At 36.8% G+C, this 25,757-nt stretch overlaps 1 protein-coding gene across 1 annotated transcript in view; it reads right to left on the reverse strand.

The window, feature by feature from the left end:
* Window positions 1-25,757, reverse strand: part of csmd3b (CUB and Sushi multiple domains 3b) — a 441,168-nt gene that overhangs the window by 136,766 nt on the left and 278,645 nt on the right. Inside the window, exons 13-21 of the mRNA XM_016281251.1 lie at window positions 21,394-21,576; window positions 20,223-20,549; window positions 15,876-16,070; window positions 15,282-15,420; window positions 14,465-14,652; window positions 14,126-14,314; window positions 12,237-12,353; window positions 11,311-11,526; window positions 10,683-10,871 (exon numbers count right to left, since the gene is read on the reverse strand). Of these exons, the coding sequence (XP_016136737.1) occupies window positions 10,683-10,871; window positions 11,311-11,526; window positions 12,237-12,353; window positions 14,126-14,314; window positions 14,465-14,652; window positions 15,282-15,420; window positions 15,876-16,070; window positions 20,223-20,549; window positions 21,394-21,576 (1,743 nt within the window). The remainder of the gene's footprint in view (window positions 1-10,682; window positions 10,872-11,310; window positions 11,527-12,236; window positions 12,354-14,125; window positions 14,315-14,464; window positions 14,653-15,281; window positions 15,421-15,875; window positions 16,071-20,222; window positions 20,550-21,393; window positions 21,577-25,757) is intronic.

The following is a 25,757-nucleotide window of genomic DNA, read 5'->3' on the forward strand; positions in this document are numbered from 1 at the left end:
CTTCTAGAAAAGAGACAGGCTTTACTTCCTTTGGTGACAACATCACTTGTGGGGTATACAGAAAGGATTCGGTGTGCTCATGTAAGCCACTGAAGCAGTTTCAATCTGTTTCTTCTAATGTTAAGGCTCTGCTCAATCGGTGGACGAGAGTTCAGACAACAGTCACCAGACACAAATGTCCGCCTCTATCAGATGTTGCTATTTGGCTCGCATTTATTGTCATTCTGTGTAGTCATGCCGGCCTCTTGTTTGGTTTGCTTGGAAACAGACAAAGATTGTCCAGATTGTCCAGAAGGCTCACTCAGACAGAAGTGGACATTTCAGCCCATGGACGCAGGAGCAAAGACTGCCATGAGCTCAAATAATGAGAAACTGCTGTTGTTCAAATGTGCAAAAATGGCAGAGCGCAAGGGTAAAAGAGCAACCTGAAAGCCACACTAACTGACTAATTTGGCTAACTAACTTTTGAGATGGATCTGATCATAGAACATATCATCTTATTACTGCAAATAAATTGTAAACAGACAACAAGACTGCAAAACTTTACTGGTGCAAATGGTTTCTAACCCGTGCCATGTATTCATGCATATCATTTGACTGAATATGAAAAAAAAGAGTATACAATATTTCATACTTTCAAATGGAAGGAAAATACAAATAATTTAATTGTAGCAAAATGTTGCTATATTCAGGCAGCAATGTGATGAAGTTTTAAGTGAGCAAGCTTATAGAAAATATCAAGTACTTCCAAAATTTTTTTTAAATTATTTTATTATCTTATTGCAGTAAATTTAATATAACATTTTATTGGTATTACACAACCCTGGAGATGCTATTGCTATAGAAATATAAAACAGGATATAATCAGCAAGGTAGGAAACAAAGAGGAGAAATATCTGGTTACAATATTTATTCATTATTCATAGTCTTAGTCATAGAAAAAAATAGATATTTTCAGGAAGAAAAAAAAAAGTTCTGAAAGTTATGTTTGCATCAGCGATTTTTTTACAAGTGCTAAGATGCAGGTTAGTGAGGCTTTACAAAGGGAATTAATTATGAATTATGAAAAGCTGTATTCACATGAATTCCCTGCATTTGTATTACTCTTATATCTGGAGCCACAAGCCTTAAAAACCCTCTGTTTGTCAAACCCACAAATATCAGTTGTAAACCTCTTGAACAGAACATGCTTCTAACCATTATGAGTTACACAACATCTCACACAAACCTCCTCAACAGGAGCTTTGCAATATAAGGGTGATATGATGAAAGGCAACGTGAAAGCTCTTGTACTGTATATCATAACCTGTATTTCCATCCAGCATGTCATCTGGCACAATAACATAATGAACCCACTGATACAGCTCAGTGCCTACTGAGAGGCAATTTTGCTACCATTTCTTTCATAAGATAGAGGTGAGCGGACCGCCTCAAGTGCAAGTCGGTATTCTAACTCATCTATGCATTTATCATTATCGAAGCATCATGGGGTGCACATTGCTTAATTCCCTTGTAATTTGGCTGTGCAGTTGCCAGACAACTCAGACGGCCAGCGTAAGAAATGGTTTTCACAGCAAATGATCCATTGGTACAGGGTTCACCGAAGCCACGTTTCACTTTTCACTTTTTTCCCTTAAGGCAGGGTTGCTCTGTGTTAATCTATCTTAATCCTTGGAGTAAACAGTAAAAAAAAAAAAAAAACAGGTGGCAAGTCTTGATGGTATGACTAGACGTTCCATCAGGGGACTTCGATATTTACCAGGCCTCTTGTAAACACGGGAAACAAGCACATTTGAAATTGGGGTGTTTGGGAAAAACAAATCAATTTGAAATGCAGTAGCAATGCAGGCGAAACATTGCTGAAATTGCTTTATGATGGAATATGACCTTCTGAACCACAGGAAACAAAACTGAAGGTAAACCAAAACTGATGAATCTGCAATGCAGTGTTTGTGTGGGTCAGAAGCTCGAACCTCCCTGACAGATAATCAGGTAAACTGAATTCTGAAACACAATTTAAATTCCAAACACATCACACCTGTTCACACACCGGTTGTGAGGTGTTGCCTCTGTGTGTGTGTCTGTAGAGCAAGTTGAAAGAGCTTACATAATCACACAAACACACACACCAAATAAATACTCATGTTTTTTACATTTTTCTATGGTGGACTCATTACGTTGCAAGGTAAACAAACAGCAGAAACAGGAATGGAACTAAACCTCATTGGAAAACACCTAATGTTTTTATTTACTCATGCAAATGGATGGACAGATCAGGGTTGCCAGGTCTGTGTAACAAAACCAGCACAACTGCTACTCAAAAGTAGTCATGACAAAAACTAGCCCAATCACGTTCTGGGGGAAACATGCTGTCAAAACTGCATCAAAATCACCAAAATCATGTTAAAATCGCACAAAACCCCCAGACTAAAAAAAAAAAGCCTATGACAGCAGCATAAAATAGACTTGGCAACACTGGGACAGATATGTAGAATCATAGACAAGACAGACAAGGATGGATGGATGGATGGAACAGAACAAACATGACAGACAGATCTTGCCATCCATGCTTTCCTCACAATTCCTTGTATTGTCCTTACGGAGCACTAGGATGGATTAAGCTGGCAGAGACATTTTTACCCAATGATAATCAGTGGAAATCCTTTTGTTATCCTTTTACTCCTAAATTAAAAGCAAACTGCTTAATGCAGCACGAGATGAGATTTTGCCATTCTAAGCCCCTCAGGGAGCCCGACACAAAAGTGAAGTCACAGCTACCCAAGCCTGTTGTCAGATGACAGAATATTAAAGGGAACAATATTGACATTTTCCATAAGCTTGATAGGCCTAAAGTTCACTTTAACGTCATTGTAACCCAATTATACTGATTAGAGAAGAGCTGTGCACTTCTCTCTGTGGACTGTGTAGAGAGAGGAGAGGAAGAGTCCAAGGAAGAGGCTGTTGTATTGAAAAGACAAAAGACAGGCAACTGACATGGAAAGACATTGTAAGAAAGTTAAAAACCCTGCTGGGTGAAGTATCTGAAAGACATCAATACAAAATGGACTGACTGCAAAGTTTGTTTAACGCTCAGAACAAAACCAGTATCTCCTCCAACACATGATTCCCTAACCACTCATTGATTGTTTTCTGCTGAATAGTCCTTCTGGTTGCCTTGAAAGTCCTGCAGTTCTCAGTCTCAACAGCATATGAACAATTGTATGTTCTCCGTAACAAGATGTTGGCATGAGAACTATTTTTGATCAAAATGCATTGCTCCATAATGAGCTGCCCATTTAGGGTACTACGCAGTTTAGCGTGACAGAAATATACAGTGGGATCAGAAACTCTAAAGCAACTAGTGAAAATATTTTTGCTGTAGAGCAAAGAAAGCTGACCTTTGCACAAAGGAGCTTCCATAGTCATTAGCCCCTTTCACACATAGTCTTTACTGGTAAATTGGCATTTAGAAATAATGTGTGAACAGGATCATTTCAAAAACACCAGTAAATCAGTTTTGGCAGTTTTCCGGAAAGAGAAGCTGTAACATTACCAGTAAATTACCGGTGTGATTCTATGTGTGAACAAAGAATAGGATTAATGGTAGGAGCTTGTACAAGGTCAGATGCACTGACATAAGAAGTTTGCTTTAGGCCGATCATAAAGCTCTCTCGGAGATGTTTACAGTAAGTGGTGCTGCTTTAATAGTATTTCTATATGAACATTTGCTAGACAGATGCATGACCGTAACACTGTGTCTTGCACTTGAGACCTTGCCTTGTTTTCTATTCATCAGCACTGCGGCTCCGCAGTTCATACTGCATACTAAAGTAACTATTATGCGTATTGTGTTTTTAAGAGCAAAAACATGATTTGTGTGATCATCCTCTTACACCTATCACTGGAAAAAAAAGTGAAACTTGACAGATAGCGAAATTAATGTGCTTCTCCTCATCCATGTGGATGAAGAAAACAGTGCAGTGTTTAAATAAAACTTCTGATGAACGACATCACAAGATTTACCAGTATTTTGGTACTAATATGTGAACAGAATTTACTGGTAAAAAGACAGAATGCCATTGTTTGTGTGAACAGCATATTTGTGTATTTACCGCAAAAGTTAATTGGGTAATTTACAAGGTTTAATGTGTAAAAGGGGCTAATGTGATGTACAGTATTTGCTTATTTAATTAATGAGCTAGAAAAAAATGCAGCATCTTAAATATTTCTTAATAGTTCTTGTTTAAAATTATTTTTCAAAATCTTAAAACTTTCTATTGTCCAAGTTTACATTTATATTTAATTATGAATAACATTTCCAGTGTGGTCTCAGATTTTTGGCACCCTCAGTATGGATTGGTGTTCTGGATTCAAATATGAAATGCTTTTATTTTGTCATGTTGCAAAAAGGTAATGAATCCAGGACATATAACCTGGAAAAACACTCTACTGTATGACAATTATCAATTCAATAATATATTTCTTTGCTAAATGAACAAAATCATACATGGAACGTTAGTACACTAGCTCCAATTGCACAATAAGCATCGTGATCCTACAACTGCACAGTTTGTGCAAGTTTGCGCAGGTTCTTTCCATATACAGGCCTTTCTCCAGACAGAATGCAACTACTTTTATCTTTTTTTACAGCAGAAATGGTCTTCTGATTCTCTTAAGAAAACCGTGCCTCAATACACACTCTCTCACAGCTTTGCAAAATACACAGACACAAATTACAAATAAAACATTAAGAATAAATGACACATTTTGAGTTTGGATATGTAAGAGCATATTCAATCATCCACTGAATAAATATATATTAATATCACCGTTAGCACCGTATCTGTCATGATTGCCTACTGTGAGGAGTGAGGAACGAGGAGACGTGGAGTAAACGCAAACAACAATCTTTAATAATCCTCAGAAGGGGTAACACAGGGCAGGCAGGAACACACACATGTAGCAAAACTCCAAGACATATAAGACCCGACAAGGAAACACGGGGCAGTCTACACTCTAAATACTACACTAAACGAGGGAATGACAGGTGAGGGGAATTAACTAATAATGAGACAACAGCAACTACCAAATATGGGCACATGAGGGAGAAAACACACACAAAACATGTCTATAATCCTGACAGTATCATTGGCACATAACTTTTTTACAAGAAAGACAGAACAAGATGTTGAAGTCCACTTCCAAATGAGAAACTCCAGCAGTGCTTTAATCACGAGGTTTCAGTTAATGTCTCTCCTTGGCATTTGCAATAGAAGCACTGAAGCTTAATGAATTAAAAATGTACAAGACGTGCCCTGTAAGATATAGCTTGCAACAAAGAAGCCTTAAAAATACAGTTTTAATATCTATGCTAATGATAAAACCTTCCTCTACAGTGAAAAAGGAATGAACAAATGGTGGAAAACGAGATGGTCATGAAAGTTTTGCCAGCTAGATCAACGGGGATCAACATATTGAACAGTTTTTCACAGCTGCAATTAAAGTTTAGAATACATTATGAATTATGAATGATATGAGTGATGGTTTCACATGAATAATTGATAAGGCGATTATACATTCATAAAGCATGTCATCATATACTCAGTGATGTGACTGGGCTGCAACTCCCCTCAGAAACACAATTTATCAATCCGTGCCTTTGGCTATGATGAATATGTACCAGCACGCAAATCAGCAATTTGACACATTCTAAAGCTTGATTTTTTATGAGGTAAGCAGCGTGTTTAGATTGAGCTACTCTGCATCATGTTTTTTTTTTTTAAACAAGAAATAAAAAATGTCAATGTGATCATGGAAACAATGAATGTACACTCCATCTGTCCAGCCCTAGTAAAGTAATAATAATACTGCTAATAATAATTTTATTAATACCAGTACTACATAAAATATCTACCATCAACTCCACACATTTTCACATTTACACCACATCCTCCTTATTTTACATGACACACAGTACTAATTTATTATTAGTCATAATGAAAATTATAGTACTTATAAGCAACAAATTAGTAAATATCGAAATCAATGACTGGGTTACTTCTGTTCCAAGCCCTTCACTAGTGACTGGCTGGCAAAAAAACAAAAAAAAACATTTATATCCAAAATATCAAGGGAAAAAATTCCATGTCATAAGTAAAAAAACAAAACTATATATATATATATATATATATATATATATACATATACATATACAAATAAATATATTTCCAACAGAGTACATTGCTAATTTTGAATCGCTGTCAATGAAGAACGATGCTTTGTGCTTCTAAATGGTGCAGTTACAATATCTATCAGCAGGGACTGATGGGGTCATGATAACCTTGAACCCTTAGCTCCTTCCAAGGTTTCCTCTTCATATACTTAAGAGTTCTTAAGTGAGTTTCTGGCACTGTTGCCTTTTGCTTGCTTACCACAGAGTTTGTAAGGCAGCAATCTTTGTAAAGCACCTATGACACAAATTGTATTGTGAAAAGCTCTATACAAATCAATTAAACTAAACTGAATACATCTGAGGACTTTAGCCATGGATATTTGTTCGAAGCACATGATCACCACTGAATGCATTATACAGCTCTACGTTTGCGTTATGACTTTAATTGAAATGTGGCCTTTGTGGGCAGCTTCCCATTCTTTAGACCACTGCCCGAGGTTATATAAAGATACTGATATTTTCATGTTTCACAACATCTGGACCGCTGGCAAATGAATACCTTCCACACACACAAAGTCACTACTTATAATGTGATTACCATGGTACAAATAGTAAATTAATCTTAATTTACTTTATCTATTCAAATCTGGTCTATAAAACAAACCATCTGTGTGAGTGCTTTACTAGCAAATCCCAAGGTTCTTAACATCTCAAACCTCACGCCTGCTAAAATGGAGCTGTAATACTGATTTATCACAGCATAATCTCAACCATACAAAAGCTGCACCTTGTCTTGCATAATATGCGTTAACACTCAAGTTAAGTGATTAACTTCACGTTAACAGTAAGTATGTGTCAGGGAAGATGCCCTGTGGTCTCTGAATGAGAAAAAGTGTAATGTGTGATCAGATAATGTAATTCTTATTGCAACCCATTGAACAGGCTTGACTCAACTCATAAACGTCACCCTCATATGATTAATAGCACTATAAGAGAAATATCGGATGCTGCAGAAGACTTTACCAGCGGAAAGATTCATCTTGAGGAATAGATTAAAGAAAGCAAGATGGAAAATTGCTGGCTCATTCTCAGTGGTTCTGCATTGGCTTTAACATATTTCTCCTTGAATAGATCTGTGAGGTTACTGTTTAAAGCAAACATATTGGAGGAACTTTAAAGTTTAAAGCTGGGCCGTGTAATTTTGGTGCCACCAGTGTCAACAGATGCAATTGAAAAAATAAATAAACCCTTGTTGCTTTTCAGGTCAGGCCAAACAGATAGATGCTGTTATGTCTATATTGTGTCTAACACACTTGCTTATTCTAACCCCTGGCCCTAATTGTTGCCTAGAATGTCCATTTGTCCTCATTTGACATTTGTTTATTTTTTTTTGCAATGTAAAATCGATAGTTGTGATGGATGGAAGGGAAAGCTGAGGCCCGTGTTACTGTCAAGATTTTGATTAATGCACCGCCTTTGTCTACCTCCTCTCAAGTGGAAGTTATGGTTTTAATCCAAAACTAAAAATACTCTCAGCTCCTCCAGGTGTTAAAGTACAAAGCTGCAAACTCATCAGGGGTTAAAAAGTGGCAAAGATTAAAGGGATAGTTCCCCAAAAAATGAAAATTACCCCATGATTTACTCACCTTCAAGCCATCTTAGGTGTATATGACTTTCTTCTTTCAGATGAATGCAACTGGAGTTATACTGAAAAATGTCCTGGCTCTTCCAAGTTTGATAATGGCAGTGAATGGTGGTCGAGATTTTGAAGCCCCAAAAAATCCATCATAAAATGGATACATACTCCACGTGCGTTTGAGGGTTAATAAAGGCTTTCTGAAATGAATCGATGCATTTGTGTTAGAAAAATATCTATATTTAAAACATTATAAATCATAATTTCTTGTGTCCTCTAACTGTCGTATGCATGTTCACGAGAGTGTGGCGTTCCAGCAGACGAGGATGTAGGCATAGTGTAAGCTCCGGTGGGAATGTGGTAGTCTCACCAATATGCAGAACCAAGTTTTGTTTACAGCAAAGGAAAACCAGTCTCCTCTTGGCTAATACTGAAATCCTCCGACATTTTTCTATTATACGGAAATACTTGTTTTGTACTTCTAATTTGTGAATGGTGTTTTGTTTTGCTCTCCCTTCTGCGCTTCTCCATTCGTCACTTTTCACCGGAGCTTACGCTACGCCTACGTCCTTCGTCATCTGCCACTCTCCCGTGAACGCACGTATGACAGTTAGAGGAAGCTAGAGATTACAATTTATAAAGTTTTAAACATTGACATTTTTCTTACACAAGTGCATCACTAAGCTTCAGGAGGTGGTCTTTATTCACTCCCTGGAACCCGTGTGGAGTACTTTTTATGATGGATGGTCACACTTTTTTGGGCTTCAAAATGGAAGAACCAGGACATTTTTAATATAACTCTGAATGTATTCATCTTGAAAGAAGAAAGTCATATACACCTAGGATGGCTTGAGGGTGAGTAAATCATGGGGTAATTTTCATTTTCGGGTGAACTCTCCCTTTAAGGTCAACTGATCCACACTGTGACTTGATATCATCTAATATTTGGAGTGTAGCAATATAGTGGTATTAATGATAACTGTGATATTTAAAACTGAAAGACTGATATTATGTTTATACTACACATACGATAATACTGTAAACGATCCAGCATCATTTGGTTGACACTTCAACATACTACAGTACAGTAGGTGGTGGTATTGAACCTTAATGATGCTTGCCACATGTTATAAACTGGAAAAAGCAGAAGACAGCAATGCAGTGTGTAGCTACTACTGCTTTACAAAACCATGTCAGAGATGACAGACAAAAGTGAGACAGTCTATATATGCTCGAAAAAAGTTTGCTCACCATTGTGGGAGTGTTTTTTTTTTGATCTTGTAAATAGAAAAATGTTTTAGACACCCCAGTCTGCAGGAAGTTATGATTATTTTTGTGTGCTTTTGTTCAGTTATGGTTACAAGCTCTATCTGTCTACCTACATTCATATTTCAGTGTGATTCATTAGGTTAAAAAGAGAAAACACAAAATAAACAGAGTCAAAGATGAATCTGACTGATAGTATTGGTTTTTCCTCCAGAATTTTTATAGGTCACAATAATATTGCTATTGTAAATTCTTTTGGCCATGTATTGAAAATCGGATATTGTGTCAGGCCTAATCGATGTGAAAAGCAAATGAGCGAAAAAAATATGACTTTTTTTCTGTGGGTGCCCAGTGCCACCTCCGCAAGAAGCATGTCGTCCATAAATAGATCTGCCACTGGATGTACTAACTTTGTTTGGACGTGATCCTTGATCTCCAGAACTGATTAGTTTTCTAGCACTGGACAATGCAACAGAAAGAGAATTGTGGGGACACAACCTCCTGGTTGAGGGTAGAACAATATAAATAAATACATTTGAACACAAACAGCTATGATAAATGCAGTTATTACTTTTTTCAATTAATGTGAAAAATGGCCGGTGACCCCTCATGACCAGAGAAAAGTGTAGAGTCACTAGTAAACCTCAGAAAGTTCTCCATTATTATAATTGCCATTTTGTTTATGCCCCTGTCTTGTGACATGCATGGCTAACTTCCAATTGATGCCGCTTCAGCCCACTCTGTCTATGTCTGATGAATGCTTTATTGCCGGTGAGTCACTTACTGACACCGGTGAGCATGATACACTGAGAGATACAATCAAGAAACACTGAAACATGACAATAGCAGCACTAAATCACTCCAAATGCTCTCGGTAGGAGCCAGCCAAGCTGAATTGTGAAAGTAACTGTGAAAGAAGTTTGGCGTGGCAAACCACTCCTGTCCTGGAGTTTATTAGCTCTAGGAACCAAAATGGAAACGTGACACCTCTGCATTGCAACACGATGACTCTTTGTGTGTTTCCAGGGAAACAGCAGGAACCAATTACTCTATCATAATCAGCCTCGACTTAGCCAACCAAAGAAAGTGACCATGTTCCTATTGGAGCAAACGGAAGCTCATGTCATCATTCTCACCCTCATTTCACCCTGTATGACTTTCTTCAAAAATTGTACTACTAACTATATATTAAGTTTTTTTTATTTTGTATTATTAAAATAATTGTAATATTGTTTATTTTGCAACATTGTTGTGTTGTGACAGCCTTAGTCTTCATTCACCTGCATTATATTAAAAGAAACAGAATTCTTAAAAAATGTATTTACAGTCATACAAGCTTAAATAGATATGAGGGAGAGTAAATAATGACAGACGTTTCATTTTTAGGTGAACTGTCCCTTTAAACCATTCACTGTTTGAACCCCTCTGATTTATCCCCCATAAAAACAGGTTTATCATTAAAGGCATTTCTGTCATTGGGCTGACAGTCAAAGTGAACACGGCAGCATTATCTTTCTTTAGAATCAGCAATATGACCATGTGGTGTGCCATTTGGTAATGAATCAAGACAATAAAAGTTTAAATGAATGAAAACAGCTGACAACGTACCAACACACCTTGGCAGAGGTGCGCTCCACATGCGCCGACCCCCTCCCAGGCAAATGATTTCTGGTGCTCCCTCCAGGCGGTAGCCCATATTGCAAGAGAAGGTAAGCCTATCTCCGATGCCAAAGCTGTAACCGTTACGGCGCCCAAAATGTGGCACTCCTGGATCCTCGCATGGCTCCAGGTTGTATTCTGGGGGAAACAGAATTTGAAAGATTACACATTAAAATAAATATTTATTAGGGGTTGGGGTAGACATAATGAACATGAAAAGATGAAAATATTTTTTATTGTTTTTGTCTTTTCTTGTTTAGATTTTAATTATTTTATCTATTTTTTTAAATAAATTTTATTTGATATTTTTATAATTTTATTTGTTATTTTAATGCATTCTTTTTATTTTTATTTATTTTAAGTTAATTAAATTTGTCTGTTTTTAATATAAAAATTAATTTGCATTTAATTCACCATTGGCAGTTCTATCACAAATCATTAGGGTTTTACAAAAATATTAAAATGTTCACAGAATAGATAAGAAAATAGCCTGATTCTGTAAATACTGTATAAACTGTAAGAGGACTCAACTACCATCCCTGTGCCCTTCAGAGGCTCTATTCTCAGGATATCTCACCTGAAAATGTGATGTTGAAACCTTCGTAGGAGATGGAGAAATCAGATATGAAGCGGAGCTGGGCCTTGAAGTTGCCATAGAGCCCAGCGTTGATGGGCGAGGGCAGTTCTGCGCCTGTGAGGCGGGCGAGCGGCTGAACAAAGCTCCCATTCTCAGTGATGAGCAGGTAGTCATGATGATCCTCCAGGTGGAAGGTGTAAAAGGTGAACTGAACGCCTATTGGGGAAACAAGAACAATGCACAAATGAACCAACTAATAATATAGTTCAAGTTTTTGGTCGACCTCTGACATTCACTGTCTGGTGGAGCTTGGAGCAGGAAGAAAAAACTGACAAAAAAAAAAGAAAAGAATTAAAGGAATGATCAAGAATTTAGGGTCAACTTCATTATATAAGGCAGAAGGGACTTGTGGGCCCCACTAAGGGTATAGCCTACTCATTAGACCAAGGAGAAAGGAGGCCCATTCATTAAAACTTTTTTCTTGGGCCCTGTGAATTTAAGCAGCGGCCCTTGGCTGAGGTCACGTAGAACAAAGAAAATTTTGATACTGACCCTTTTTTGACTGTGTCAGAAAGAGAAAAGTGTATTTTTAGTCCCAAGTGATCTGTCCACTAAACATAATGGCCTTCAGAATTGATATGCATTAGCAGCCATGGGAAATTAAAATTCAGAGGAACTTTCATTATTCTGAACTCAAAGGTTGTATAATGATATTTCAGAGTAGGGCATGGACAAGTACCTAAATCTGTATTCATGACAGCTTCTACCTACGGCTGGCTTTAGCTAGACTATGTGCTATGTGCTTTTCATCCAGTTAACAATTTGTATATTATTCTTCAGCATTTGGCCTGTCAAAATGAATGCTTATATAACTTTGAATAAGCAGGTAAGAAACTGCAGGTAAGGTGCATCAATTGGTGCTTTACCTTTGCCATGGCTGACCTCCACAGTCCAGGTGCAGTTAAGGGAGCTGGGGTAGACCTCAGGGTATCCCGGGGACAGGATGGTGCCTCCAGGTCCTCGAACATCACCCCCGCAGAGTGCTAAAAGGCAGAGGGAGGAAGGTTATTTAAAAAGACCTTTCAATTACAGTAAATTCAATGTATGCAAATGGAACTATATAAGCATAAAGGATTTCACTCTTCTATCAGCCCATATACTGGGCTTATCAGTTAAGGTGGTTACAAGGTTATTAAGGTGAATTAACATTTATATCTTAGTTCTTTGTGATTGAAACTTCTAAGCACTTGCATAACAACTATTGTTCAAAAGTTCGGGGTCAGTAAATTTTTTTTTTTTAACTTAAAATAATTATTTAATTTTCCCACAAGGATACATTTAATCAACCAAAAGTGACAGTAAAGGCATTTACAATGTTATTTCTATTTCAAACAAATACTGTTCATTTGAACTTTCTTTTCATTCAAGAATCCCAAAGAAAAAAAAAGTTTCTGTTTTCATTAGGTTACAACTGTTTTCAACACCAAATCAGTATATTACAACGATTTCTGAAGGATCATGTGACACTGAAATTGGAGTAATCGCTGTCGAAATTCAGCTTTGCCATCATGGGAAGTAAACTATATTTTGAAATATATTCATATAGAAAACAGTTATTTTTAATTGTAATAACATTTCACAATATTACTGTTTTTACTGCATTTTTGTTCAATAATTACAGCATTACTGAGCATTAGAGACTTTTTAAAAACATCTGAAAAACTGTACCGACTCAACATTTGAACTGTAGCATATGTATATCCATGACAATCCAGTGGGGTCCAAAAATATCAGACCATTTTTCCACTTTAATACCATTCAATTCTTTCCATTACAAGTAACATTATCAGGATTTGAGTGATAAAGCTGTAAATTTATCAAAATCTTAAAATCAGGGAGCCTTTTTTCCCCTTTTTCTTATGTATAACTCCATTCAATTTACAGTTTACAACATGCCTTGTATAATTTCATCCATCCATCTATCAAATTTTCAAAACCGCTTTTCCTATGTAGCATTGCAGGGATGCTGGAGCTTTTATTTAAATAAGAAATATGCAAAAGGAAGCTTAATAAACGGAAAAAAAAGGTTCTGCTTGAATCAGAAGTATAAAGAAAAACTATTTCTTGGAATATTGGTCAAAAATGTCACCTCTCACCTCTTAAAATGCATGCTTGATTCGTATCAGTACCCAAACGCTTTTTTCTTAAACACTGCATAGTGCTCAGTGGAGGAAGGATGTACACTATCAGACAGACCTCTGCTACCTGAGACAGCAGTACAGGAATGTGCATGTCTCTAATGTATGCTGCATTTAGAGCCCATGGAAGTGAGATGACTGCGCACAGTAAAAAGTGCCCCTGGATGTCTAATCTGGTGAGCGCATCAGTTCCTATCAGCTGAAGCAGCCTTCACAGCAAATTGCCTCTCAGAGTCCTCCTCAGTGACGGGCTAATGGCCTTGCATTGAATCACATTGTTTCAGTTTAGCTGCCTTCGAGAAGGCAAAGCGAAAGAATGTAATCAAATAGCCGAAGGACAGGCAGCCTAAGGAACTCTGACGGGGCAAGACATAGGTAACGTCTTTCATCCAGTGTTGAGCAGAGGTTTCATTGCCAGCACAAGCCTGCTGTTTAATGCTGTCTTGCTTTAGTAATACGGTCTATTAAGCCCTTTTTGTCACTGACTCTGAACCTCTTTTATTCGAGATGTAAATCAACACGTCACCTTTTTTCTTTACTGAACAGTTTCATTGATCAGTAGGCCACAAGGATTAACAACTCTTTTTTTTTTACTGCGAATGTCTCAGGAGACCAACCGTCACAGGTGGGTAGTGGATGGCTCCACCAGTGGTTCTTTTCACAGACCAGTGGCTCTTCGTGGCTGAGGCGGTAGCCCGAGTCGCAGCCGAAGGACACAGTGGATCCGATAGAAAAGTCTTGACCGTAGCGAAGACCGTTGACTGGAATCCCTGGATCCAGGCAGGAGTAGGCATCTATTGTTACGCCTAGGAATAGTGAGACAGATGAAGCTTAGAAAAGAAGTATTTTGAGAGTGTTCCAATTACTGTATTTACTGCCTGCTGGTGCTCTAAATGAATGAAAGTTGCTTTCAAATGTCAAGTTTTGAAACTGTGGAAAGTTTACTGTACACTCACTTTCATACAGGATCTTGAAGCCACTGTTTGAGCGGCTGTTGTCAGTGGTGAAAAGCATGTACAGGTGGTTGCCGCTGCTGAATAGGAACTGAGGCACCTGGGTGCCGTTGAATGAACCAATTAAAGAAGAGAGAAGATTGGGCCCATCGTGAAGCTCCAGGAAATCACAATTCAACTCGGTCTGAAATCTGGTTGGAAAAACAGACAATAATTAAATGTCCTTGCCAGCAATGAGACAACTTTATCATATTTATTATACACTACTGTTGAAAAGTTTGGGGTCGGTAATTGGATTTTAAATGTTTTTGAAAAAAGGTCTCTTATGCTCACCAAGGCTGGATTTATTTGATTAACAAAAATGCAGTAATATTGCATAACATTAATACAAATTAGAACAACTATTTTTTATTAGTATTTATATTTTAAAATGTAATTTACTCCTGTAATGGCAAAGCAGCCATTACTCAAGTCTTCAGTGTTACATGGTTGTTCAGAAATCATTCTAATATGCTAATTTGGTGCTCAAGACCTTTAATTATTATCAATGCTAAAACATAGTAAAAATGTTGTACTGTTTACTATTTTTGTGGAAACTGTGATACTTTTCCCCCCCAGATTTTTGTCGAATAGAAAGTTCGTAAGAACAGCATTTGTTTTGTTTTTTAATCAATTTACTGCATCCTTGCTAAATAAAAACATACTGACCCTAAACCTTTTAATGGTAGTATATTTACAATATACAGATTTCTTTGTTGTAACCATTTAACTAAACAGATGTACAAAAGCAACAATATCTATTCAAATTAAAAAAGCATACTTCTCAAATGTGATCTTGATGGAGCGTCCCGGTTCAGCCTCAATGACCCACTCACAGTTGAGCGAATCTTTGTAGTAACCAGGCCACCCAGGAGATAAAATAACTCCACTAGGAGCTGAGAAGTGGCCTCCACAGGGAGCTGTAAAATGAACAGAAATGCATTTTAGTTGACTCACATAAAGACACTGTTTTTGTATCTGTACTTGAGACAGATGACTAGTTAAAAAATAAATACCAGTTGACTGTACATTATACCTCACTTTACATATTTACAATCCCACAAAACCTACAGTAAGGTGTTAAAACTGCTGGTGGGCGACACTGTAAGTCTGTCATTCTACTCCTCTGACCATATGAATAGTGTTACTGCATAATTAGAAACACGCTGAGCGAAATTCGAAGGATTGACAAGGATTTTAACGGTAGGCTGCTCACCACCACATGCCCTCCGGTTTACATGCCCTATTAACCCCCGTCTCTGTGACCCACATGTGACTGTCTATTCCATTTAGAGTCACATACAAAACTAGGCACAACTGTCCACTTATTGGGGACTCCTGTCTACTTCTAGTGGTAACTGGCCATAATAAATACCTTCACACTTTGGGATGGGGCCGCTCCACATCACCTTGCCACCGTTGAGCTCACAAGTGATGGTTTCTGCTCCCTGTGTCTTAATGAAGCCATCCTCGCAGATGATCGAGATGGAGCTGCCTAGCTGGAAACTGTCACCGAAACGTCTGGCGTTCAGGGGGACTCCTGGATCCGGACACTCATTATGGCCAAATGCTGTAAGAATGAATGACATAAGATAGTAATCTAGAATTGGAAGTGTCATGAACAGGCTTTCACCATAGATTTTCTGGGTAGTCAAATGTATTTATGACACCACGATGTCACTACAAAAAAAAAAAAATCACTTTAACAAGTGGATGAGTTAAAAAACGAGGTTGTTCGAAAGTTGAGAAGTTTGAAAGACACTCCATCTCAGGTGGTGCACTTCACTTTACCCTGCGCTCAAAGAATGAGGATTTGTGGTACTTTGTAGGACAGGTTTCTACTCAAGGCTTTGTTTATTAGTGTTAGTGTTACTGACCTTCCAGCTGTTTTTATCATAACTCCATGAAGCATATATAGAGGCCCAAGGCGATTGGCCAAGAAAGCTGCTGTCCCCACAACACCCTGAGTGCCTGATGGATGTCTAGTGACAGGAAAGGCCTACAAGAAGGACTTGACGTTTGTCAGAATGAATACAGATTTAATGTGCTCCATCAGGGCACTGACAGCTCTTAACGGACAACAGTTAGGTGTCAGTCTGTTAAAGAACTCGACATTAGCATTCAGCCTTAACGACTACTGTAGCAACCTAATATGCATGCAAACTGATGCCTAGTTTAAGGACTTTGATGGATTATCGTGACATTTCACATCTCCTTTCAGAAGGATCATGAAGAAGTCATTGTGTAGATTAAAGTCATGTATGTGCTAATGAGGGGCGGAGGGGAGATTTGATGCGCTGGCGGGAAAAACAAAGCGGCGTATTTGCATTTGAAATGCCTGGAAGTTGCCATAAACAGAAACTCTTTCATTTTTGTTTGTTTTACGTATCACAAATTCAATGAATTTATATTTTACAGAACATTATTTCTTTCTTTCATTAAGTGTTGATTTCGTCAACAAAATTATTGATGTTTACTAACAACGTTTTTTAAAATTTGTTTTATTAATGATAATAAAAACAGGATGACCAATGTGAATTATAATGATGATTAATTTTTATTTAAACTAGTGCTGTCAAATAATTAATTGTGATTAATTGCATCCAAAATAAAAGTTTTTGTTTACATAATATATTTATGTGTGCTGTGTATATTTATTATGTACTGTATATATAAATACACACACATGCATGTATATATTTCAGAAAAATTGGTTATGTTTATATATTAAATATATTTATTTATAATATAAATTATATCAATATAAATATAGACATGTAAATACATGTAAATATTTTCAAAATATATACTGTGTGTGTGTGTATTTTATATATACATAATAAATATACACAGAACACACACATATATTATGCAAGCAAAAACTTTTATTTTGGATTAATCGTTTGACAGCACTAATTTAAACATATATATAATGTTTAATATACATTTAATATTTACTTTAATAATACAATATAGGCAATTTAAATATATATTTAAATATATTTCAATTATATATTTAAATATACTGTTGGTGATTTAGATAAAAATATAAATACAAATATAAATATAAAAGGAAGTTTTTAAGAGTACTATAAATAGTATTTGTGACGAGTGGGGCGGGGCTGAGAGCCGTGGGAACGGAGCGAGGCCAGTGGAGTAATTGATAATGAGCGACACCTGCACCAATCACCGGTCTCGAGTCTCACGGAGGAGCTCCGGAATGATAAAAGGAGGAGCGACGACAGTGAAAGAGGAGAGAGGACCATGGGCCTGTACCATGAAGCTGGTTTAGCTGGCTAGCCAGGTAAGTTTCAGTTTAGTTTGCACCAATCCTGGGTTTTAGGTACCATGAAAGTGGCTTGGCATTTAGCGGTGTTCATTGCCATAGTAACTTACACTGCACAACTAACCTGCTCCGGGGAAGGTTATGTTCTGAGTTAGAGATCTCAAACTGAAATTGGACCAATCAGATGTGAGCAAAGTGACATATGTCTGATGCAAAAAAGTCACTCCCCCCAGTTTATCTTGCTCCAAATTAAAGGTCACTAGTACTAAAAAAATTGTCTGGCTTTAATGATAATTACTTGGAGTTATTTTATATGATTTATATAATTATATGATTTATATTATTATTAATCCATTACACACAAACAATTTTAGTTTAACAGTTATTATCAATTTATTTTAAATGAATGTTAATATATACAGATCATATGTAATATAAATACGTTGTAGAATCAATAGATGATGCTTTAAAAATGACTACAGGTGACCTTACATGTTCGAGTCTGTATCGCTGTATATTTCCAACTATATAAACTAATTTAACAAGTTTCACTTGTGACTGCACTGATAAAGAAAGATAATTTATTTTATTTGTCCTCTTTCATGAACAAGTACTTTATTAATTGTAAATGCATTTAAATTCATCATATTCTTCAATCTCTTAACCTTTAGCAAAACCTTTAACCCTTAACCAAGGCTCGTGATTGGCAGTTTGCCAATGATGTCACACTTTCATGTGCACGTGCTCCACAAACTCAGGATCAAAGCCTGAGTTGACAAAGAGAGTTGATGATCAGCATCATGGTACCAACAAAGCCGGATTGGAGTGGTTTGGTTTTGTCAACTCAAAACTAATTCTGTAACCCTGAGTTTGTTCAGCCACTATCATGGTACAGGGGCCTGTTCTTTGTACATCGCTAACTCCGTTAGCTGGATTTGATCGTTGATGATTTGGCATGATCTTGGATTGTTTGGTTCTTCGAAGCTCATCCCGGAGTTGCCGTCATAGCAACAGGTCCGTAAACTTAAACCTGCTCGGGAGCAGGCTTATTTCATGTAAACAGGATTAGATTGCATCTTTTTAAGCAGAATTGATACTTAAAATCTGTCCGCTACCACCGCTACTTTATTACAAGAGTACCCTACTAATCTAGGGACAATAATTAAAAATAATAATCATTTAAAAATTAATTTAAAGATAATATAATAATGTTGTGTAGTCTTTAATACTATAGACACAGCCAGTTTTACTCAGTGAACGATTTATTCGTCATAAAATGATTACTTCATAATTGTATTCGAGTCTTACACACATGCTATACAGATAATGTAGAGTTGTGATGATTAATTTGAGTGATGACAGATATTATGGGAGTGGCTTGATGGAGCGCAGGAGATGCAGATAACATGATCTTGACCCTTAAGAAACTTTAATTAATGCTGTCACGTAACAAATCTCTTCGAATATGAAATTAATTGCTAATTACTACATTGAAATAAAAATGGAAAGCCTGTACAAATATTAGAAATCGTGAATATAAATAATTGGGAATCATGTAAAAAAATGTAAATAAAATAAAAACAGTGCACATTTAATTTCTATTATAACATTTAAGTAGTTTTGTTCGCTTGGCTATTTCCTTATAAAAGTCCAAAAATTTGTCAAGTTTTTCGTCAGGTGTCTTTTTTAATTATATGATGTCATTACGTTGCTGCATTGCTGATTGTGGTTTCAAGTATTGATACATAACCCCTTTTAAACCAACCCATGAACGTGCAATTATCTCAGATAACTCAATCCAGCCAGACTAATCATCAACAACTGGTGCATTCGAAGAACCGAATTAGCCAGATCCTGATTAGCGTGATGATATCATCAAATAATGATATTTGGATGTGACATTTCATCTCGGATGTAATAAGCAACATACGAAGAACAGGCCCCAGTCCTGGATTTTATGTCGTTTTGTTTCTGTTTGTGCGTGGCAGTCGTCCGTGAGGGGCTGCCACGCTATTTTAAGTTTTGTGTTTATTTTGTTATTAAAGTTATGTTTAAATGTTCGCCGGTTCCCACCTCCTTTCCGTATCTATGAACTGTGTTACAGTATTGTATTGAATTTGACTAATTATTGTAAGCAGCTGACTGCTTACAATATTTAGACTAAATATAAGAGACATTTTATAAAAATAATTGAGAAAGTTTGAAGGATATTTTCATCAAAAGACAAACTATTAATAGTACTGTAAAATAAGGTAAAAGGGTTAAAACTGCTCTCAATATGCTAGATTATAGATGTGAAAGCATAAGATAAGTTCATCTTAATTATCAGTACCAAGAAAAAAAAATTGCTATCAGTACAGCTTCATATATGCTTAACAAATGCCCCATGCAGACATAATGCAGATTAGAAAACCCATCCAAAGGTGTTACACGCACTGGTGTAGGTAATGTTGAAACCTCTGCCTGACATGGAGTGGTCAGCCTGGAACTCCAGCCGGAGAATGTTGTTGTTGCTGGTGAGATGAGACGGCACCTCCGCCCCAGTGAAACGGCCAAGCACAGACGAGTCAAGCATCTCTCCATCCTTCACGGTCAGGATGTCATATGGAGCCTCTAGGTCAAAGTCATTGAAGGCCAAGTGGATACGGCTGCCGGGCTCTGATAGGATCAGCCACACGCAGTTAAGGTTGTTCCCATAGCCCTCTGGGTAATCCGGAGAGAGGACTGTGCCCATGGGTGCAGTGAAGTTTGAAAGACAGGGAACTGAAAGAATAAAACAGAATTGCTTCTAATTTTTAACTAAAGATTAATGTAACTATGTTCATAATGACTGAGAAACAGCCGGCAACATATAAAAACAAGCCACATCATACATCAGTGTAATAATACAGCACTAAGCCATGTGTATGCATTTAATATGCCATATGGATACTGTCATTCTGCTGTTGGTTAGGTTCTGCACTTTCTGACAAACTGCGTTCATGACATAGATGGACTTCAGGTTATAAATAGAGCTGATTTGTTCAATCTTTCAATTAGATGTGGAGAAATTTCAGCTATGCATTTTTTAAGCAAAGAGCCTACAGGTGACGTATCAAAATATAGCAGATGTCACTGCAGCTGAAGTAGTCTCAAGGTTGGCTGTATATATAAGCCAATTATTTCAGCTGCCTCAGAGATATCTGCATTCATTTGGAAGAAAAGGCAAAGACAGGAAAGTTAATAAAATCCAGTTATAAGGAAATTTTTATGGAACATAAAAAATTTGGAACATAAAAAGTTTTCAAACTTGTTTCCTAAACATTTTCCATATCTGCCACTGGTCAGGTAACATATAGTCCCACCCACCCACTTTATTTGCTGTATCTGCACCTTAGAGAGGGAAAAACTATCTTAACATTAATTTCAATTTCAAGATGGTACTGCTTGAAATAGAACAATTTTGTGGACAATAATAAAAAACAAACCCTTCTTTAAATTCAACAATTTTCCTGATTAAAAAATAATACATTATAAAACTGTCATAATAGCACCAAACTAGGACAGGAAAAACATTTCCAAAGCAATTAATCAGTTTGCAACGTACAGTAGCATTGACAGTACTCACAAATGCAGATGGGGATGTTGGCAGACCACTGGTTGTTGTTCTGACAGGATATTGTCTTCTCTCCAATAAGCTCAAATCCAAATTGACACTCAAAGCGTAACACGTCGCCATTAGAGAATCCATCTCCTTCTCTTATCCCATACAGAGGGGTGCCTGGGTCCCCACAGCTCTCCTTGTCGATTTCTACAGAGAAAGGATGTAAATAATAGTGATCGCTAAACATCACATTTCCTCTTTCCACTGCTGCAGTTTTATTCCCTGTTGATAAAAAAAACGCTTAAGCTTTATATACAGTATACATTGGTGGCCAAAATTATTAGAACACTAGTATTTTCACCAGCTAAAAAATGGGTTTAAGTCAGTTATTTCTATCGTTTGCTGTAGTGTGTCAGTAGGAAATAACAGTTTACATTTCCAAACATTCATTTTGCCATTAATTGTAATAATCCAGTGAGATTTTTGTTTGCATAAGAAGTCTTACAACAGCCAGTGCTCCACACAGAGATCAGGGCCCGTATTCACAAAACATTTTATCTTACCACTAAGAGTTCTCCTAAATAGCAGTAAAAGTTTTTAGCTAAGAGTTTTCTCTTAAAACCTATTCACAAAGCTGCTGAGACAAACTTTTACTAAGGAATAGAGAGAAGTCTTAAGCTAAGAGTAAGGGCGGGGTTGACCTTGCTGCTATGGATGATGTCAGCATGCTTACTAACTATGCTCACGCTAAAACGCTTTGTGAAATACTCTTAGAACAAAAATTTAGGAGTCCTAAATTTAGGACTGACACACCCATTATTTTTAAGATTTTCTCCTAAATCGGCAAGTTATGAGCTACTTTTAGCCTTAAGATGTTTTTTGAATACGGGCCCTGATCTCATCATCATCCTGTCTGTTTGGAATGACATGAAGAAACAGAACAAACTGAGACAGACTAAATCCAGAAGAACTGTGGCAACATCTCCAAGATGCTTCAAGAAACCTTCAAGTTCACCGAAAAAAAAAAGCTAATCAGACGGTAATCAGACCGCATAATCTTTCTGGTGCAGCTGGTGGCCTGAAAAAGTCTTGCTGGTTGAGCTAGTTAAGAGAAATTAACTGTCAATTCCTCTCCATGTTAAAGTGCAAGATAAATCTACAGTCTTATAGCAAATTACTAAATTGTAGCTTTGAAATTGGCACTGAATTGTACTGCAAAAATTCAATGATGGACTGATTTCATCAGATGTCCTGAACCTCACTGCACTTGCAGGAAGTTGACCGGAACAGAATGCCATCAAAACTCTCTGTTCAGCCTAGATAAGCTCCAGCACCTCGACCCTTCAGTGGTAGAGTCGGCCATCCAGGACATTCCCACCACAAGTACAGAAACCAAGTCTAGGGGTCACTATACCTAGATAACAACTTCCATCTGCATAGAATCGACTCAGTGGGCGGCAGGCTGCTGGAATGGGCAATATATCTTCCCAGACACTTTGCACGGACATTCACAATTGAACTATGAACTCTGTTCCAAATAAGGATGCTTGAGGGTTTGCCAAAAAAGACGGACGGTTAGAAAGAGAGAAAAAAAACATCCACCAAATTTAATTTAAAACCAAATCAAAGTTTGAACATGTAGGAAGGGGATTTCTCCTGAGGTATAATGGAGGTCTTTGGCCAATGCTTGATGTATGGCATTAATTTCCAACATGACAGTCTCAAATACTGATGGTGTTACGAAATGAGGTAACCTCAATCGTGAGGGGTGGCTAGGGGAAGGTTAGGCCATATTTACTGCTTTGTATTTATGATGAGGCAAAAAATAGAGTACAAATTGTCCGTAGGAGCTGATGGTGTGTGAATAATCTCAGACAGTGCTACTCTCTGATGTGAGGTCAGCGTGTCAGATGCGAACCCCTACGCTTCTCTCACGGCGCTTAATGTGATGGGGTTCTGTGGGACCTCTCTGTGAAGATCAGTTGTGTTAACAAGTTATCCAATCAAATCCAAAAGGTTGATGCTGTATCTGTAAGCACAGATGACCCACAAGGGGGAAGTTTGAGACCTATGTTTTTCTTCCTGAAACAGCCAGGGAATTACAAAGTATCAGTGAACTTTGGCATGTAATATATCAAAAAGCATTCTGAGCATTTACCATATAGCAGGACTCATTAAGCCGGCCTTCACATAAAAGCCTATAAATAAATGTAATCTCAAAACCATTTCTTATTCATTGGAAAATGGCAAGTAATTTATCTCTCCCTTTGTGTATCCCATGGATATTGTTTCATTTCATTAATGCTGACTTTATCTCTCTCAAGAAAGTGCTCATTATCGCAAAGTCGAGTTTTATGTGGAGTCGAGACACAAAACGAGGCACTTCTAAAACACATGAGTCACATGAGTCAAGTACACACAGGCGAACTCCCAGGCGGATCTCTGGTTTTATTTATTTGAAGCATTCAATTAAATTAGGTTTTTAAATCACGCTGAAGATATTGAAGCATTGTTGTCATACGCAATACAAACAAAATTATCTTTAAAAGAAGGGATGTTAATGAGCGTGGCCATATGCTGGTGCATTGAAACTGTATGCCAAAGCACAGAGTTCAGCTATGGATAATCAATGGAAAACTCCACTAAAAAAAACTTCAGTAGTGCATAGGCACCGCTGCTTAAGAAATACTTGAGTAGACTGTTTCTCTCTGAATTATCTAACCAAAAGTTTAAAAAAGGCCATTTTAAAACTCTTGTAACCGGTAAAAGTCAGTAATCAGGCATTCGGTCTACATTCAAATTCAACATTAGTTTCTTTCCGTAGCAGCTGTGTTTCTTCAATGTTATTACAAAGTCAAACTTGCAGTTTTTAAGCAGCAGAGGTTCAAGGTTACCAACATCAAATGTTACTAAACAGAGCATATGCTATACATATAAAACTAGAACAACCACCTACACTAAGTTATCAATGACATACTGTTCGGAGAAATTATAGACACCAAAATAAAACTCTACTGTACAGAGGCGTTAAAGAATAGCATAAAAATGTGCTTAAGGAAAATGTTCTTATTTAAAAATTAAGAATCTAACGGTTCAGGCACTACTCAAAATCCCTGATGCCTTGATTTAACTGAGTGACGTTCATCTTTTTAGATTTTTTTTATTTATATGCCAAAACGCATACAGTATAAATAACAATGAGACTGCCAGAGTTAAGAATAATAGACCGATTTGCATGGTAATGAATACAAATCATGGTAACACTTCAGCAGTGCCTGTCTACTCTTTTAATATGGTAATTTGAACCTTTGGGATCAAGTAAATGTGTTATGTTTTTATGTCATTAAGTTTGTCACAAGAAATAAGAACACAGTGCACCCTCAGAGGTAAAACATAAGGGTATAAATTCATCGATGGAAAATGACAGATGTAGCTGTATTAATAAGTGAAATGTAGCCATCAAACTTCAGTCACCATAAACACAATTAATGACCCATGTAGATTATGCATTTGTCACAGACATCAGCATAATGGAGTGCATTTGTATTGTAAAAATACACTCCTAAATGGGATAAACTTAAACTATATCGCTTCTGTGCTCTAGGGCAGTGCTTCTCAAATAGTGAGTAACAACCCAAAAATAGGCCGTAGGTCTGACTGTTTTTTATTCTGCCAATAAATTGTTATTTCATAAATAAAGTTTTTATGTGCCAGATAAAACGGTGGAAAACACTTGGTGTTACACTTTAAAATCAAATTCAAATGCAAATTAAAGGATATTAAAAGCCAGGCTTGTTGTGAATGCTTGTGTGAAACAAATGTATGCATATTTTTAGGCTATTCTCCTTACAGATTCACATCAAAGCCTTTGTAAATTAACTTTTGCTAATGTTTCATGTTGAAGTGACCCTTTTGTGCAAAATCGTAACCTGACAGGTAAATGAACTACTGGGGAACAAGACAACGAAAACCTTAATAATTCTTCCATTGAATAAATGAGTGCTGTGAACCATTAATGAGTTCATTTTGTGTCTGGATCCCTCAAAGGGCTCTTGATTTATATTACACATCACATATAATACTCACATCATATATCATATGTGTCCTCATTGGGTTCTCATTTTATCTGTGCTTTGGAAAACATAACAGAATCTGACATTCAAAATCTCATTCAACTTACTCAATGTTAAACCCATGAAGTTCTTTCAGTTAGAACAGCTCCATATTATTAGAATAATTCTAATAATACTATTCTAGAATAGGACATTGTAATGGTGAATATATGAAGAATATATTGAACTACAATATAAAAACAATACATATAAATAAATATATAATTTATATATATATATATATATATATATATAAAATAAAACAAATATATGAAA

The sequence above is a fragment of the Sinocyclocheilus grahami genome, unplaced genomic scaffold (assembly GCF_001515645.1).
Source record: "Sinocyclocheilus grahami isolate Dianchi unplaced genomic scaffold, SAMN03320097.WGS_v1.1 scaffold149.1, whole genome shotgun sequence".
Classification (NCBI taxonomy): domain Eukaryota; kingdom Metazoa; phylum Chordata; class Actinopteri; order Cypriniformes; family Cyprinidae; genus Sinocyclocheilus; species Sinocyclocheilus grahami.